Source organism: Aythya ferina (assembly GCF_964211825.1).
Source record: "Aythya ferina genome assembly, chromosome: 2".
NCBI lineage: Eukaryota > Metazoa > Chordata > Aves > Anseriformes > Anatidae > Aythya > Aythya ferina.
The window spans coordinates 121,703,446-121,720,734 of record NC_140297.1 but is presented as its reverse complement, the minus strand read 5'-3'; the positions used below and the strand labels follow the sequence as shown (position 1 = coordinate 121,720,734).

At 42.2% G+C, this 17,289-nt stretch overlaps 1 protein-coding gene across 1 annotated transcript; it reads right to left on the bottom strand.

Annotated features, from left to right (window-relative positions):
• Window positions 1-133: 133 nt before the first annotated feature.
• SDCBP (syndecan binding protein) lies at window positions 134-13,848 on the bottom strand. Its single transcript, XM_084508305.1, has 9 exons — window positions 13,744-13,848; window positions 9,839-9,904; window positions 8,250-8,328; window positions 5,639-5,748; window positions 5,144-5,302; window positions 3,628-3,803; window positions 2,204-2,375; window positions 1,724-1,815; window positions 134-850 (listed from the first exon to the last, which is right to left on the bottom strand). The coding sequence occupies exons 2-9, from the start codon at window positions 9,887-9,889 to the stop codon at window positions 796-798; spliced, it is 894 nt and encodes a 297-aa protein (XP_084364431.1). The 5' UTR covers window positions 9,890-9,904; window positions 13,744-13,848; the 3' UTR covers window positions 134-795.
• Between the last annotated feature and the right edge of the window lie 3,441 nt (window positions 13,849-17,289).

Genomic DNA, 17,289 nt, shown 5'->3' with positions numbered 1-17,289 from the left:
TGAACATGCCTATGACCTTTGTTAGAAAGCTATTTAAAACTTTATTTCCTACCTTGTCTTTCTTGCCAGCTGAAAATGACCTTAAGAAAGAAACCTGTCTCAGCTCACCTCAAGAACATGCACACACACCATCTAAAGTTTCAGTCATTTATTTGGTTACTTCTGAATCTTTAAGAACTTGGTTAAGGCGAGAGATAAGCATCAGTTACAATTCGTATAACAAGTAATAAAAAGATTTGATTATCTGTACACTACCTTATTTAATATACTTACTGAATGATGCCTTCAGCTATATTCAGCTTAGCTGGCATACTTGTGTAAACAGAATTTACTAGAACAAGAAATAAACTAGTACTAGCCATACTTCTAAATAGGCTATTTCATATCTACTCTTGCAGACAGAAAGCAGTAAAAATACTTTTCTCTTAAACATACAAAGCACAGCATTGCCCTAGGTAACAACACATAATTTTGCAAGTGATATCTGGTTCCTTTAGTTGCAATGGCTTATAGGAGTAGTGAACTAAGGAAGAGATCTACGAAAAGTCATAACACAATTGGAATTTCACATTCGTCAAGCATATAAGGCTACAAGTTTTACAGTTTGTGAATAAACAAGATATGTTGAACTGTAACATTCCCAGCCATTATAGATGCAAATGCTTGATGCAGCATATCTTCTCTTGGCCTCCAGAAAGGCTCATGTGCAGAAGAAAGAAATCACTGAGTATAATAGCCCGAGTTTAGTGGAATTCTCATCAAATGTATGTACAGACACATGTACATGATGCACGTTTAGACTTCAGGAATGGAGTGATCCATCAGGCTTTTCATAATGCTAGTTGCCATCCTATAGAAAAGGAAAAGTCATTCAGGTTTTTAAGACAGACATGGAAGCCGACTAAAAGCATCTGTTCACTGTATCTTTGTCCTTGCTAGCCCTTTAATTTGATTTAAAAATTAGTCTCACTCCACTGTTTTAACAAATACATTGCTCTAGAAAAGCTGCACTACACCGCATAAATAAGACATGTCCCAATACCCAACATTTTGCTAGCAGCTGGGTTGTGATACAAACATCTTTCAAGATGCAGTCATTTGTTCAGAGCAGTATCATAAGTAGGAGGGAGGAAAAGGGCTGGTGGGAAGACGGCTGTCCTGGAAACAGCTTTGTAGGAAGAACATACAATGGGGGTGGGGAGGAACACTTAATTATGCTTTAAGCATTCAAAGTGTTACAATTAATTCCTAGCAGCTTTAAAACTTTTTTTTTTTTCCCCCAGGAGAGATTTAGCTGTAGAAAGCTAGTGCTGCCAAAGGATTAGAGAAACCCAACGACATCCTGCCAAGAATCATGTTTACATCACCAGAACTAGCTGCACTAGAAGCAGTTTAGTTGCAAGGTAACAAAGACTGGTATTATCCATGTACTAAGTGCTCAGAGATTCAAATTTAGTCGAGTCATGTTTAGAAGGGGGTTTTTCAAAAGAATAAGAGTCAAAGGAGCATCACTAACATATCAACAGTTTAAAAACAGAAGCACATCACATTAGTCTGATTAAAACCACTGGATTATGTACACTTTCAGACTTCACCACCTTAACTAGTCCTTCTATCAGGTTTGTTCTCATGGCAAGACAATTACATTTTATTTAATCTGCGAAATAAGTTGTCAGCTTTGATATAATTAACACCATGGCTGCGTTATTTGGTTGTTACCTACCTCTTTATTATATACTCATAAATACTGGAAGGCATGATGGTAATTGTCACTACATTTCCAGCTGTTGCCAAGATGTCTGCTATCTGGGGGTCCTGTTATTGAACAAGAAATCATATCAGCAACATCACTTGAGATGACTAATAACGCAGCAGTTCAGGAACCCAATCAAGACACATTCACGCAGCTTAACAGCCACACAACTCCTTGCTTACAGTATTTAACCTTCAGGGCAAATCACTAAACTGCAGTGCTAATGAACTTCCTACGGAGTCATCCCTTACAGGAACTCATTGGAGTAAGGATATAGACATTCTACTATGATTTTACACTGGCTGGCAGGGGGAAAACTTATTCCTTTGTTGGCAAAGCATACCTTAAAGATAAAAACTGAGAACCAACTATAAAAGGTAGAGGTAGAGAGGAAGAGAATGAGTTGCCCTGCCTACAGAAAGAAAACCACAGAGAAGCCTCAAAATGTACCTTCAGTCCAATGACGTTCTGGCCATTGATTTCACAGATGTTGTGCTCCGTAAGAAGTCCATTTCTCGCAGCAGAACTGTCTTTCACTATTGAGGTTATTTTTCCATTCTTGAATATGAAGCCAACATGCCCTGTGCTGTCTTTGTGCATGGTAATAATTCGTTCAAAAGGCCTGTAAGAAACAGAATAACCTTAATGCAAGAACATGCTTTCAGTCTACCAAACCACAGAGAGAACCACACACTATTTTGGTACCTTTGATTTGCAAAAAGGTTAATGTAGTTGATGTATGAGTCTCTAAAGAGTACAATCAAAAGTGGTAGGGGTTTAACTTCATTTTGGGACTACTTGCTATTGTAATCTCTTCTTTCTAGGCTGAAGTCACTTTCCATATGGAAATTAGTTTTTAAAGTTTTTGTGTCTTCTCTTTTCTACAGGTATTCCACCCTCTGGATTACTAAACCACCCAACAGCCAACCACACAAATGCCCATTCAAACTTAAGTTCTGCCTAACCAATGTTACCAGGTAGCTAAAATACTGCAGGCCATTTTGACAACTGTAGGTGACTGCATGATTCTGGAGATTAAAGGCTTCTCCAACAGATTTTTCACTGTGTTATAAACAACAAATCTTTAAGTTGTCTTAAGAAGTTAAGAAATCCAGCAAGAGAGCAGAAGTTGGGCGCAGAAGTGGTAGACAGTAGGGAATCTTATGTTTTAATACAATAGAAGTCATATGCCCCCCATTGGGGTCAAACTTGACTCAAACACAAAAGAACATTGAAAAAGTTACTGAAGACATGTACTTAGTCACGTCACACATCCTCTGTCATCTCAGCCTAGAGACCATGTTGCATCTGTCCCATTATTACTATATATATTAAATACCTTATATTGATTAAAAACATACTGGTTTATCAAGCATACTTTTAGTGAGCCTGGCATGAACTCGTATGTGAGCAGTAAAGTCCACAAGAAAACTACCATGCTAAATAAAAATGGAAGTGAAGAATTTAAGCTCATTAATACAGCGACTATTTTGATACTGTTTTTATTGGTATTTCAGTAAGCAGAAGCTTCAATACGTATAAGCAAAAGTCAAATTGTGTCAGAGAAAGCACAGAACTCTTGAACTCAGAATTTACATTATGCTATCACTCGTTACACTATCACTCATTAGTTTATGTTGAAGGTGTTAGGCCTCATCATGCACAAGCAAGAGGTGTGCAGTGGCACTTCACGAGTTAGTGACTATTTTGAAATATTATTTTGACTGTTCCCCATAAAAAGGAACATTTCTAATGATCTTTAATAGTAAAGTAGACAAACATATTTTGTATGCCTGCCATGCTTCTCAGGTGAGGGAGACCTGAACTTCACAGTTATTCCAAGATGGATAACAACAATCTGCAGTCAGTCTTACCTGTCCCGAATGATCATTGAAATCCTCTCTCCAGAAGCCTGTTTCAGAACTTTGTGTGCTTTATCAGAACTCCATCCGGCACAGTTTTCACCATTGATCTGCAGAACTTGGTCCCCAAACCGCAGACCAGCTAGAGATGCTGGAGAGTTTGCTTGGACTAACTGGACAAATATACCCTGCAAAAGAAGGGGGCATGGTAGAAACAGGATGTTCTTCCTTAAATGTGAAGGCCAATCACTGAATACACAGCCCTTGTTTTCTATTCTTGTGTAATACCAACCAGATAGACAAAAGGAGACGAATTCATCAAGTCTTTAAGACACATTTTTGAAATTTCAGTAAGTTTATAGATGTCTTTAAGAGACTGATAGATATTAATGTTAGAATGATGTTAGGAAATAAGGAAGTCTGTTCTGTTTAGATTTCTAGAAATTAAGAGACATGTGCTTCACAGTAACACCTTCCTTGAAGGAGTAAATACTGTTTTAACAAGAATTCTGAAAAACTAGGTCATATAGACTGGTACTAAATTTGCATGTCTGCCTGGGAATTTGACTACCAACTCCTGTGTAAGACTGTCTACATATAGCTTGAGAAATAGATCATCAATACTAAGAACTCTATAGCAGATTTTTCCTTCTTTCTCAACCCATTAGTTTTTAACTTTTTTTTTTTTTACTTACTGTTAGCACCTCAAGTAAAAAAAAAAAAAGTGTTAAAAAAAACACAATGTTTCCAGTCAAAGTAACCCCAAAACTAAGTAAAGGATGTCAACACAGAAGATAAATAAACCCTCCCATGGGGTGAGGGCAGGCAACAGAGAATTCACACTACTTTCTAGGAAAACTCCAGTATTTCCTGGGTTAGGATTAAAATGATTCTGTAGTTCTATGTGAAACCTTGAGTAAATAAATGACCCAGCCAAAACACACTCAAGAAAGAGAGACAAAGAAGTAGCATTTCTCATACTGAGAATCTGAAAATAACTAAACAGGGAAGCTCTGAAGCAGACAACCTCCTGGACCTTTTGGCAGCTACAGTCATGTTAAAGGAAACTAGAAGAGAGATTTTAAATTCCTCCTTGTATATAGCTGACACCCTCACTATCCTAAATTTTCTCATGAGTAGCATATTGCAAGAGTTTGTAAAAATACCTCTCCTTTTATATCACATTCATTTCTCTGCCTACTGTTGAACTTCAAGACTTCTGTATCTTTGTGGAAACTCTGGGAAGTACTTAAACTGCTAACTAGAGTCACAGCAGCTCTGCAAGGACATTTTATACTCTGAAGAAATACTACAGCTATTCTCCAGGTGTTATATGAAAATAAATTACTGCTATAAAATTAGATCTTAGTCTATGCCCTAGTTTCAGATCTAACAGAGGGTTTTCAAATGCTAGTAACAGACAAGCAAGTATTATATAATAGACAGTTCTCTGACCATACACTAATTCAACTACTAATTTAATTCAGCAGTAGGATTTGTATAGGCAAAAGCAAGCTTCTGTACTTACATTGTCAACAGACTTCAGGCGAAGTCCTATTTTTCCATCTTGATCTTTACACAAAATTGCTTCACGGATGCCTTGCTTAATTTCTGCTCTGCGAATTCCAATATCATTTCCAGTCACTGGAGCTACCATGTAATTAGTAGAAGGTCGTGTTACCAGTTGCTGATTAAGACAAAATAGCCAGACAACTTAATTTCAACTTTTTACAATACTTGTATGTCAGTTTATATCAAGTGATTAAAAAAAAAGAAAAGCAGCAAAATTAAAATGCAAGTCACAACACCAGTTCTTCCCCTCCTGCCCCCCAAACTGGAAGTGTGGTGTTCTGTTTAAAGCTGTAGAAAAATAGCCTCTGCTACTTAAAAAAAAAAAAAAAAAAAAAAATCATTTACCAGTGAGGTGGGATACATACTACAAATAAGTCTACTATCTAGAATGGTAGATACACATTTATTCTTTATACTTTCAGTTTCTAAGGTATGCTTGACTGATACCTACCCCTTGTGGCTGACCAGCTGCTGCCACTGGTAGGTTTCTCTGCACCTCTTCTTCATTGAGGCTCAGGCCCATGTACTGAGAAAGTTCTGGATATAGTCTGGGGTATAAACCTACACGAACAAGAAAAACAAAGCCATTAATATGTTTAACAAACCAGTTTATTGCTATCACACAGACAACAACTTAAACAAACCTTGCAGTATCGTAATGTACGTAACTTGAAAATTACAGTGTGAGATCCACCTGAATCAGGACTGTTATTCTAGCCCAGCTGAGAAAAGCAACTACAGGAGCAGTGCTTTTGAGATAACTAAAAGTTATCCACGTTCTTTAAGCAATTCCATTCATTCCTTTCTTTCATGGCACAACCAACATTAGCTATGCGGTGATGAGGTCCAAAACCAATGCTGTACTCCAGTCCATCATGACAAGCCCTTCTTTCCTCCAAAGTTTACAGGCAATTGGTGTGGAACTACTTACTCTCCCTCCCACCCCCACAGCAGGATAGCTGGAGAACACAGGATAAATTGAAAAAGCGTGAGGGAATGGCATTGACAGAAGTGTGCAGTGCAAGAGGAATTCATGGAACCAACAGATACTGAATGTGTAGGATCTGATAGAACTAAAAAAAAAAAAAAAAACAAAAAAAAAAAAACAGAAGCCCATACAAAGAAGCAACACACAGAGGAAAATTGACTATAATATTCTTCATGAGAAAGTGGCTGTCATTTTCCCATAGGTTCAAATTGAAGTCTTGTTTAGATACAGTCCTCATACCAAGAGAAAAAAAAAAGAACTGCGGACCTTAAAATATCCAGCAGGACATTCCTCTACTCTGAGAGGAGCAGGTGGCTGGGAATGGGAGAAAAGTCAGATTTGTCAGACCTTGAGTCAAACCACTCTGGAAAGAAGCTTGATGCTGCTCTTGACATTCCAGAGATAATTAAGTGATGCTATTTAACAAGAAGCAGTTACAAGAACACACGCCCTTTTGACCAAATCAGCAGAGACAGAAAAGGCTGCTCAGAGAGCCAAGTGGTACAAGGGGCAGTCTTGAAAGCACATAGGCTCCCTGATCCACACAGATGATGTTTTTAGTGTTCATTTATGGGTATATGTTTAAGAACAGCTATTATAAGAACCCACATTTGACCAGAAACTGAAAGCTACTTTTCCAGGAAGGAACTCAAAGGCCATTACAAAGAATTCTAATCCCATCAAGAAAAACTTTTTTTGTCCCTTAATACTGTCAGCTGTCACGTGAGCATTCTGTTTCATGTGGGAACTGCCCAATCTTATTTCCAAACTGGTTTCACTGATACAGATTAGTAAACCTCTAATGAGTAGCTCTGTGGCTATCTTCTGCTTGCCTTTCAAGCCCCTATGATTATAGGCAATTAAAGCTTCCCAAGACTTCTGCAGTGAATTGATTTTTCTTCTTCATTCTTCATAAAAGACAACATTGAATGAGAATGTAATAGCAAGATTCATTCTAAGAGTCTCCAAAACAGCAGAAAACATCATCAAGAGCTGTCAGATGTATCTTGTCCTGCCTTTACCAAGACAGAGATCCCCTGTGGGCTTGGCAAGTCCTAGAGATTGTTAACAACATATCCCAAAGGAAAGGTGATCTAAGCGATAAGCAGTCTTCAGCCACACACAGCTCCTGAGCAATTTACAGACAAGCTGATGTCAAAATGTCATTTGGCCAGCAGTACAGTAGACATAGAAGTTGCAGGAGAATTCAAACTCCAGACAGTCTAAAGAAATGCTGCCAGGGAGAGGAACTGCTGAAGCAAACTTACTCTAATGAGGTTAGGTCAGGTAAGAACTTAGATCCTTCCTGGATTTAAGGTGAGCTGTAGAAAATCCATCCTTAAAGTGATCTTAGATGCACCAACTCCAAGAGCAGAACTGGAGACAAAGGTACACCTACCATGCTTTAATATCAGATCCACCAACATTCCTGATGGCTATTCCAGCACTGCAGCTGGTCAAGCTCGTTAGAGATTTCAGGTCCTTTAGACCAAACATAACTTAATAGCCCAGAATTCAAACATATCCATGCATGTTTGTGGGTGTATATGAGCATGGAGTAAACAGGAGGAGGTATCAGTCGATACAACTTTAGGTCTGGTGGATTACCCAACAGACCTTTGAGCCCAAAATCTGCAGGAAGCTTTATTTTGCTTGCATGACAGTAGTGAAGTTCCTCTTCTCTACTGACAGAGATTTGTGCTTGTTTGTTCCCCAGCAAGCTCATATGCTGGGGGTGGGGTAGGGGAAAGACGCTCAGACTCAGGCTGCTCTCTGAAGTTTACAAACACGTGATAAGTACATAAGCATTTGAGGTAAGCATTAAGGAGAGATCAAACAGTACCAGCAACAGATCTTGTTACGTTAAGCTCACTTAAAAAAAAGGCTTCTTAAAGCTACAAAAATGTTATTTGCCACTTTTTTTTTGTTTGCACTTGGGGAAGCGTTTCCAAAAAGGCATGGCCTCACCTTCAGTAAACAGTTTCATCTTTATAGGTATTTGACTGCACTTTAACTATAGAGTTTCATAACTGCTTTCCAAAACATTAGGATACCACACAGTATATGATCTTACCTCCATCTTGAGGAATAGGAGCAGAAGCTTCAGACAAGATTGCTGGATTAGCTGGATTTGAAGAAAAGGCGGTCTGAGCCTAAGAGCAAGGAAACTCATGTGTTATCTTGTAAAAGAGGAATTACAAATATCTTTACTATGAAGCCAGGAGACTATGCATTATTTTACACATTGTTGCCATTATCTTGAAGCTCTGAAGTTAGCTGTTTTCTTTGAAACAAATGATTTAATACAATATACTGCATTATTATGTCAACACAAACTCGTACCTTCCTCAAAGACAGTTGCACAAATAACACAAAAGCTTGACCATCAACCTCAGTTCCAGTTTTGTTATTAAGCAAGTTAAAGAGCCTAAGATCTCCCTGAAAGACACATTCAACTTGGCTGACAAACTTTAAAATTTAAAATTATGGAAGTACAGCATTTGCAGAGTGTTTTGTAGGTTTGTTTTCAGTTGAATGGCAGTTCTACATTTTCACTGCTTACAGGTATCAGCCATGAGTTCTGCCACAGTTACCTGCAGGTTGCAATTCACATTCCACGCAATTCAGTGCTACTAATTTAACACCTTCTGAAAGAAACAGACCTCCTAGGAGTTTTCTACAGGAGGTCCCAAACGCACAACTGAGTTTAGAAACTAAACTTAGTGTTTTCACTGTCTGTTGCTGACTTGCAAATAGAAGAGATAGCACTAAAGTAAGCTAATTCCCTTCCTCCTCATGGTATCTCAGCTACCTGTTTTTCACTGATCATGAATACATGAGGCCAAAATAAATTAGCATACAGAGGCCTGCTAAGTATGACAGGAACAGCTATCCCAGTATCTATCTCTAAGACACAGGTTAAAGGTGGGGAAAAGTTTCAGCACAACGAAAACTATGCTGTACAGGACATATGAATCACTTAATTCAACGAGACAATTGAATTACTTGATTTTTTATTTTTTTCCCCCCCCTCACGGAAATAATGTTTAAAAATAGAAGATTCCGTAGTCCTCTTCAGGAAGTTTTGTTTAGAGAGAAGTTTCAGAGCAAGAGTGACTCATTATTTATCAAACATATTTAGAAGAAATGTCTCTAACTTAAATGCTGGGCAAAAACAACTGGTTAGAATATTTGGTGCAAGAAGTTTACGTTTAAACCAGCAGCCATTTTAATCTCACTGATTTGCTGTGGACACAGATTTTGTCTATCAACACAGAGATACCCTACTTCCATTTCCTCACTGCTTCATTCAGAGGTCACAAAAGATAAAAGTAGTAAATAGATCACATTTAGCATTTAGATCACAAACTCTAGCAGTTGATCTTTAGCTCCAGGCAGGGTGGGTTGGTTTGTTTGTTCAGGGGGGCAAATTTCGTGTTACCCAACTGCATCTTCACATAAGAAGCACATGGGACATGGCAGACAGAACAAAGAAATCCCAACTACAATCCTTACCTACAACTTCAAGGGTCCAATGATCCTTAGAAGTGCAATGGTAAAACATTACATCACAACTTCCATAGCAATCCCCCCCCTCCCCTTACTAAATATCAACACATCTATTATTGTCACCAACACTACTTTTACAAAAGCCTCCCATACCTGAATAACTTTGTCCACCTTCAGATCTTCCAGGGAAGGATAGAGAGACATTTTGATGCAGTCTCACTGAGTTACAGGAAGACACGGAAAGGAGAAAAGCAAACAAAACAGGGTTAGACATCAGGTATTTACCTAATGTTACAACTTAAAAAAGAAAAGAGAAAACAGACAAAGCATTAAATAAGTTCAGCTGTGACCTGCAAGTCTCAGCATGACAGATACGCAGCACTAGAGACAAATTCCATTAAGGCTATCTATTTAATCTATTATCAATAATAGTCTTTGTGTAATAGGCTTTATTTACTATACTTAGTGGTGCCAAAGTTTAGGTCTCAGCTATGAGAAATCCCACACAGAGAAAACTGTTTCACAGTAAGTATCACAAAGAAAGAGTGTAGGAGGCAATGATGCAACAGTGAGGAGGTTTGAAAGAAAAACCTAATCATATTCCTCCACACAAACACAACAGTAATTTATATACAACTCTGTAAGCTTTCACACTATTACCCCAAGTATCTAAACACTCTGATAATTCTGATGTTCCTACAAAAGGAGTCACTCAACAGAGCTGGCTTCCCATGTCTGCTTGTACCACATTATGAGCCAGCCAGATTCAGTCAGAGGTGAGTTTCAAAATCCACAGGGACTTCAGCCTGCCTCTCATGTGATGTTGTGAAAGCCCTGTGACAACATTAACAGGAAGTAATAATTAAAAAAAAAAAACACTTCACATGATCCTGTAATGCACCATACCGACGCTCAGCTCTGCTACAGCTGGGCACCAGAGGCTTTAGGCAATGCCATTTTCAAGAGATCCTTCACTCAAGTTCTCACCAAGGTCAACAGAGCTTTGCAAAAGAGTAATGAGACATTTCACCCCAAATTACGTGAACGTGTTAACTGAGAGGAGGAAGGCTAGAAGAGGAACAGAAGGAGAAGAGATCAAAACATGACGAAGTCTTGCAAGTTACATATGGCACAGAGAACACAGTTAACGGGGCAGCACTACTAATAGCTTCTGGTTTGGGGATTAATTTTCTCATCCAAACACTTCAGAGGTCCTCATTTGCGTAACGAGTTAACTATAAGTCCAGACTAAAAGCAACCACTATATAAATCCTTGAGCAACTGCTTCTTCACATGCAGATACCGAATTGATTAAAAAAAATCCGATGCCTAACATGACACTGCAGGAACACAATAGATGTCTCCTTGCATTACATCAAGGTCACTAACAGCTTTTCTACTTGTTCAGCAGAGTGCCCAGGAGCTCAAGTATCATGTCAAACTGCAATTAAAACTTTAAAAGAGCCCAAAACGTGGCAGGGATCTGAACTGCCCTGACATAACAGGCCACGTGTTTGTAATTACGTGCAACTGATAATTTTGTGAAGTTGATGCAGCTAAACCACGTATAGCCAAGACCTGGAAGCCTTAAAAATTAAACACATTTAAAGAGAATTTAAAATTCCATTTTAAGGCAGCATTGACCTGAAAACAATTAAATGCTTTTGCTCAACACAAAGGGGTAATGGCTAATGCAAACCTAAGCCCAGCAAAATGCTTGCTCGGGTATGCAGTCCCTGGGCACTGCACTCTGCTGCCAATACCAGTGAAGAAGCACACACATCAGGCTGGATATCTCCTTCCAAGCTACGTTGGTCACGGTGATTTCAGCTGCAGCACACGTTCAAAGTCAGCAGTCAGCACCCCACGGGACAGAGTGGTCCCATCATAGGGCAACAAAGGGAGCAGAAGCCCACCACGAGCTCCAACATCTGCATGGTAGCACAGACAGCACCCAGGGTCTGCTGTGTCTCTGGTCCCAGTGACCATTTCCACACAGAATCACAGAATTTCAAGGTTAGAAGAGACCTCAAGATCACCAAGTCCAACCTCTGACCTAAAACTAACAAGTCCTCCGCTAAACCATATCACTAAGCTAAACACCAGCAAACTTCCACCTGGACCAGCTTTGGTTTTCCTCCACAGACCACCCTCATCCTGCCCTGCAATCCCTGGTCACACTTGCCAGACTGCCATCTGAAACTTCTTCTACTTTAATATGAGGAACAAGGAGCTTTCTGTTGAAGAGTACTAGCAAAACTCAACATATATTAGCTCCCCAAACACATGGGGAAGCACTCCAGCAGCTTACCCGACCGCTCTGCCACCGCCCAGGCCACCTCCCTTCCCCAGCTGGAAGCTTCCAACTCCAACCCTCTGTCGGGGCCACCAAGGAGCTGCCCTGCCAGCTCCCTCCTTACAATCTCACTGGTTGCTATTTCTGGTTTTTCAATAAATACCCAAAATAACGGCCACCCGTCACTGCATCCAGCGAGCCCGGCTCCCTGCATACCAGCTTTGTTGCTTTTACACCAGCAAGGAGCGTTTTTGATTTCCTTGCAGGCAGTTGTAACACCGAGGTACACATCTCATTAGGTAATGTGAAACGCCCCAAAATACCCTGTTTAGTTTAAAACATGACAGTTCAGCAGCAATCGTCGCTGTCGGGGACTGCCAGTAATCTCAGGAAGAATCCGTCCATGACTCACAACACAAACAGATTTGAACATGAAGTTTGGACAGCCGTGGCTTTCTGCAGGAGCAGGGGAGTGGTAACCACAGAGCGGAGAGGATGGGAGGTGGGCGACTCCCAAGCCTACACCAACACGGAGCTACTCGCCCCAATTGTTTGCAAGCTCCTACATCCTGTGGAGAACACCTATAGTAACCTGAAGCTTTCAGGAAAGCAAAAATGAAAGCAAAAGGAGAAAATGCCAGTTTCCAAGTACCCTCAAGCTCATAAACCCAGCTGCCAGCCCCGTGGGCAGGCTGTCTCACCAAGAGGATCCTATTTACCAAGGGAAGTGCCTGACCACTGGGCAGAGACCGCGGACAGGCTGCACTCGTGACACTCTCGGACTATTAGCAGGAAGTTTTGTATGCAGGAGCTGGCTCTTACTACACACAGTGGCTCTACTGGAAGATGACGGGCTTCCCGACATTTCTTGGGTCGGAAACACCAGAGCTGAATGCAGGCTGAGAGCCAGCTGAAGTCTGACCTGTCCGTGGCGACTGCCGTCTCTGAAAGGAGCCACAGACGGTATTTGGATGGGGCAAAGGGAAGGAATAACAGTGTTTTGTCCTGTGGAGAGATTACAGCAGGCCACAAAACCAGCACCTACAGCAAAGTATTGGTTTCGGCTTCCCGAGCAGCTAGAAGCCATGAGACGAAGTTTTATCTTTAAAGGACAAAACCTCCCGAAGGTCGAGCTGAGACAGCAGGAAGACAGGAACTGTTTTGCAAGAAGCGTCCTCCAATAAAAGAGGAAAAAAAAAAAAAAAAAAAAAAAAAAAAGAGAGAAGTGTTTTTGTTCTGATACTATCTAATCGGCCTCTGAGCATTTGCTCTCGCTGCGCACTTTGCTCAGGAATCCGCCGCCTCCATTTCAGACCCGAAGGAAGGCTCCCTCGCCCCAAAAGGCGCAACACACCCACAGCAGCCCTACAGAGAAAGCAGTACAGACCCCGACCAAACCCCTCTCCCCAAAACCCCAACACACGAAGAGGACGCCAGCGCAGACAGCCTTTATTTAATCGCTCTTTTCCTTCCACCGCAGCCCGGTGCGGGAGGCAGCCCCGGCAGGGAAGGCGCCGGCCGCCCCCCGGCCCCACGAAATGGCTGCTCGGCGGCTCCTCCGCGCCGGGCACCGAGCGACGGCGGCGCAGCCTCCGCGGGCGAAGCCCTTCCCTTCCTCCTTCCCTCCCTCCCTCTCTCCTTCCTCCCTCTGACACCACCAGGCCCCCTCCTCCTCTTCCTCACCCCTCACCCTCCCCACACACCGCCCCGTACCCAAGCACAAAGGGGAACGAAGCGCCCCCCCCCCCTCCCGGCCCCTCACCTCCAGCCCAGGGGCGAGCGGCGGCACCAGCGGCTCCGGCAGCTCCCGGCGGCGCCGCTATGAGGGGAGCGGGGGCGGCGGCGGGGCTGGCCCGGCCCCGCGCATGCTCTGGCGGCGGCGGCCGAGAGAAGGGGCCGGACCCCGGAGGTGGCCGCAGAGGGGGAGCCCGGGGCTGGGGGCGGCTCTGCCCCACGGGGAAGGGGGTCCCGGCCCTCGGTGCCTCGCCCTGGTCCCTGGTTAGATGCGGGGCTTTGCCCGCGGCGTGTCGCGCAGCTTAGTGCCTTCTCACCGCCTGGTTGCCTGAGGAAAGGCTCGCTTTCCTTTGTTCTTTTTGAAAATAAATTATTTTTTTTTTCTTTCTTTCCGCGTTGTTTCGGTGACTGGTTTATTTATTTTTAATCTCGTCTCGCTTTCCCTTCCCTCGTCATGCGTTTGTAAGTCCTGACGTCGCGGGGCCCTGCCGTGACCACATCACCTGGCCTGTGGCTCGCTGCCCACAGTTCGTCTGGAGAAACTCCCCTATTGCATAAACCATCGCATAAAGAACACCCAAAACAGAGGAAATTTATACTTCATTACCATAATTCTTTACACATTTGCCATGCTTCTTGGCTACCATCAATTCTCTGTCTTCAAAATCTTCACTAGACTGCCTGATGGCACAGCTTGTTCATCATATAGGCATGGAAATATGCTGAGTGCCCTAAAGCTTCCCTTAATAAATAAACTAAATAAACTTGAGCATTCAACAATGGTGTTTAACGGCTCAGCAGCCCCAAAGGGAGATCTGCTCCCATCTCCAGTCCCTTTCTCCTGCCCTGTAGCTGGTGGCTGGTCCTCAGCCAGTCCCAGCAATTGTCAGGCTCTTCTGTGGGACAGCTTAAACTCTGCTCCAGCACAACGCTAATCCACCCAGAAATATGAATATTTTTCTGCTGGGCTAGTGAGCTAAACTAGCAACAACAGGATTTTGTGAGCACCAGCACCAGCCAGAGCAAAGGAAGGGAGGGTGTGGCTGGAAACAGGGGGAAGGAGGAGGAGGAGGAAATGGGATTGGGAGGGAAGGGATTCCCTTCCTTCTGGCACTAACAGGCTATTTCGTCATTTGACCTACCTGTGCAATTAAAACCTTAATTAATGCTAAACGGAGATTTTTGTTGCAATGTGCATTTTCCAGTCCTCATGAGTGAAGTGAAAAGTTTACAAGATTTATACCTCAAAAAGGGGTTTAACTCTTCATCCTGCAGTGAGCCCTGTGCAGTGAAGCCCTGTACCTACCCTGGAGAATCCATACCATGGTAGTGCCTTTATAGCACGGAGATGGCAGATATACAATGGGTTGCCATCCAGGTGATACAATTCTTCTGGTTACTGGTTCTGACCATGGAAGGGCAATATTTTGTTTTGGTCTCTCTCATTGCAGAGACACCATCCTTACCTTGTTACTTGTTGTTTTCTGCATTACTTTATCCCTTGTTGTTACCTTTTGAGACATTCTACTATCCAGGTAGCAGCGTTTGTCTGTGGATGTCAGACCTACACTGAAAATGCACATTTACCCTAGCAGCTGCAAAGGACATTCATTCTTTATGATGATGTCCTAACCAAAACACTCATGTCTGTATAGTCTATTATTTGTTTGATGCACGTTGTGTCCAAGTCCAAGTTACAGGTGGTAGCTTCAGTACCACATCCACCTGGGGGAATGAAAAGCCCTATTAACAAAGATTAATCTCATCTTCATCTCCAAATGCATCATGAAACACAACTTCATTAAAGATTTTGAAGAACTGTATGAAGATGCTTTAGATGTTCTTGCTTAAGAACAGGTTTTTGGACAGAGGAAGATTAACCTCCTCAAAATTATTGCTCATTTAAATGTAGGAACAAAATGTAGTAAAATAGAAAGATAACAATTTGAAAATATCTATGTCTAATCTGTGCAACCAGTGCAGTTTAACATGTCTCAGGGTCTTTATGCTTTGAACCTGTAGACCAAAGGCAATTCCAACTACATTGCTAGCCAAACCCACATCTCTTAGTTTCCTTCCCAGAGAAACCAAAGCATGGAAGGGGATGGCACGTGCCTCAGTTTCTGCAATGTGAAGGGAGAATCTGGGACTAGGGAGATACTTCTGCATCCTAGAGTTCAGAGGTGGGCAGCAGAAGGGCCTGGCTCCTCTGCCTTTCCAAGAACACCTCTGAGACTGGAGAGCTTGAAGGAATCGGATGTGAAACACCCAAATAAATGGCTCTTGATTAGTTCCCGAGCTATTTGCAAAAAGGATTCCAAGATTATCTATTGCTTGAGAGCAGCGGAACAAATGGTAAAAGTTACCAAAATTAGAACACCCATGGGCAATCTCATGGTAATTTTCCATTGTCAATATACTCCCTCTCCACCTCCCCGGTCTTGTGCCAACTTTCAAAGAATAATAGAGGCCACCTACTGATTGGTATCAGTCACAGCAGCTGCAAAAATCATAATAAAATAATACATGGTAGTTACTTTAAAAGTTGCATTTCTCCTTTGAACCTGGGAATAAACTGTGCTTTTGTTTGCTAGGAAACTCTCCACCCATTCAACAATGAGACGTTACAAATAGTCACAGAAAGCATGTACAAATTGTGCAAGACAGCACCCTGTCAGTACTGGAAGTAGAATAACTGCAGCGGAGCAGTTCTGAACCTGGGGCAGTTGTGAATGAGTTAACCTGGCCCTGCTCCAAGCCAGGTGCAAGGAATATCCTGACGTGTTGTTTGTGTTTCTGGAACAAACCAGCCCCAAACCAACACGCGGAACTGCTGCATTGCACTGAGTTGTACCCACTCACCTCTAGACTTCTTAAACAAGAATTGTTGCAGTTGGCATATAGAAACAAGAATTTCAGTGTAAAAACCTGCTTTGTAGAAGAAATTACATCATGGGAGCTTCACCAAGTTAAAGTATGTAATGTTAGAAACTACAGGAATGAAAATAGCCTAGGTAACATTATTTCTGACTCCCTGTTCACATACATTTCATCCTGCCTATCTAACATATTACTCCCATTGTCCCCTGCCAGCCTGCAGAATGGATGGTGCTTGGGGAGTTTATGATTTTCCACTGTTCAGCTGCAGTTTCATGCCCAATTTCCTGCCTGCTATTCAAACTCCGCTGTGAAGATGGAAATGCTAATGTTGTCACAGTCTTTTCCAAGTAACACTCTAGTGTCTGAGTGCTGTGCAAACACTTGCTAATTTATTTTCTGTCCTAACTCCCAAGGTACAGGCAGGGAGTCGAGGCACTTCACTGGAGTGTGCTCACAGTGCATTATTTTGAGCTTTCTGTTCTATGACATTTTACCTTGCTTTGGTGTGGATACAGAGGATTGTTTGTTAAATGACCACCTTCCTGAGCTCGCTCTGGGCTGCGTGTGCCCAACACTTCTCCAAACGAGCCCCCAGGGCCTCCTGTGGGGCAACCAGAGAGCGAGGGAAACGCAGCAGCTGCTTGTGGAGAGCCTGGCGAGAGCGTTTGTTTATCACCTCTAAGTGAGCAGGGAG

Bases quoted from the DNA above. Each gene is read 5' to 3' on its own strand.
- SDCBP (XM_084508305.1), bottom strand. From the start codon at position 9,889: ATGTCTCTCTATCCTTCCCTGGAAGATCTGAAGGTGGACAAAGTTATT. The intron at 5,749-8,249 runs GTAAGATCATAT...TTGTTCGTGTAG, and splicing joins TCCTATTCCTCAAGATGGAG to GTTTATACCCCAGACTATAT. The intron at 2,376-3,627 runs GTAAGACTGACT...TGTTTCTTACAG, and splicing joins TCAATGATCATTCGGGACAG to GCCTTTTGAACGAATTATTA.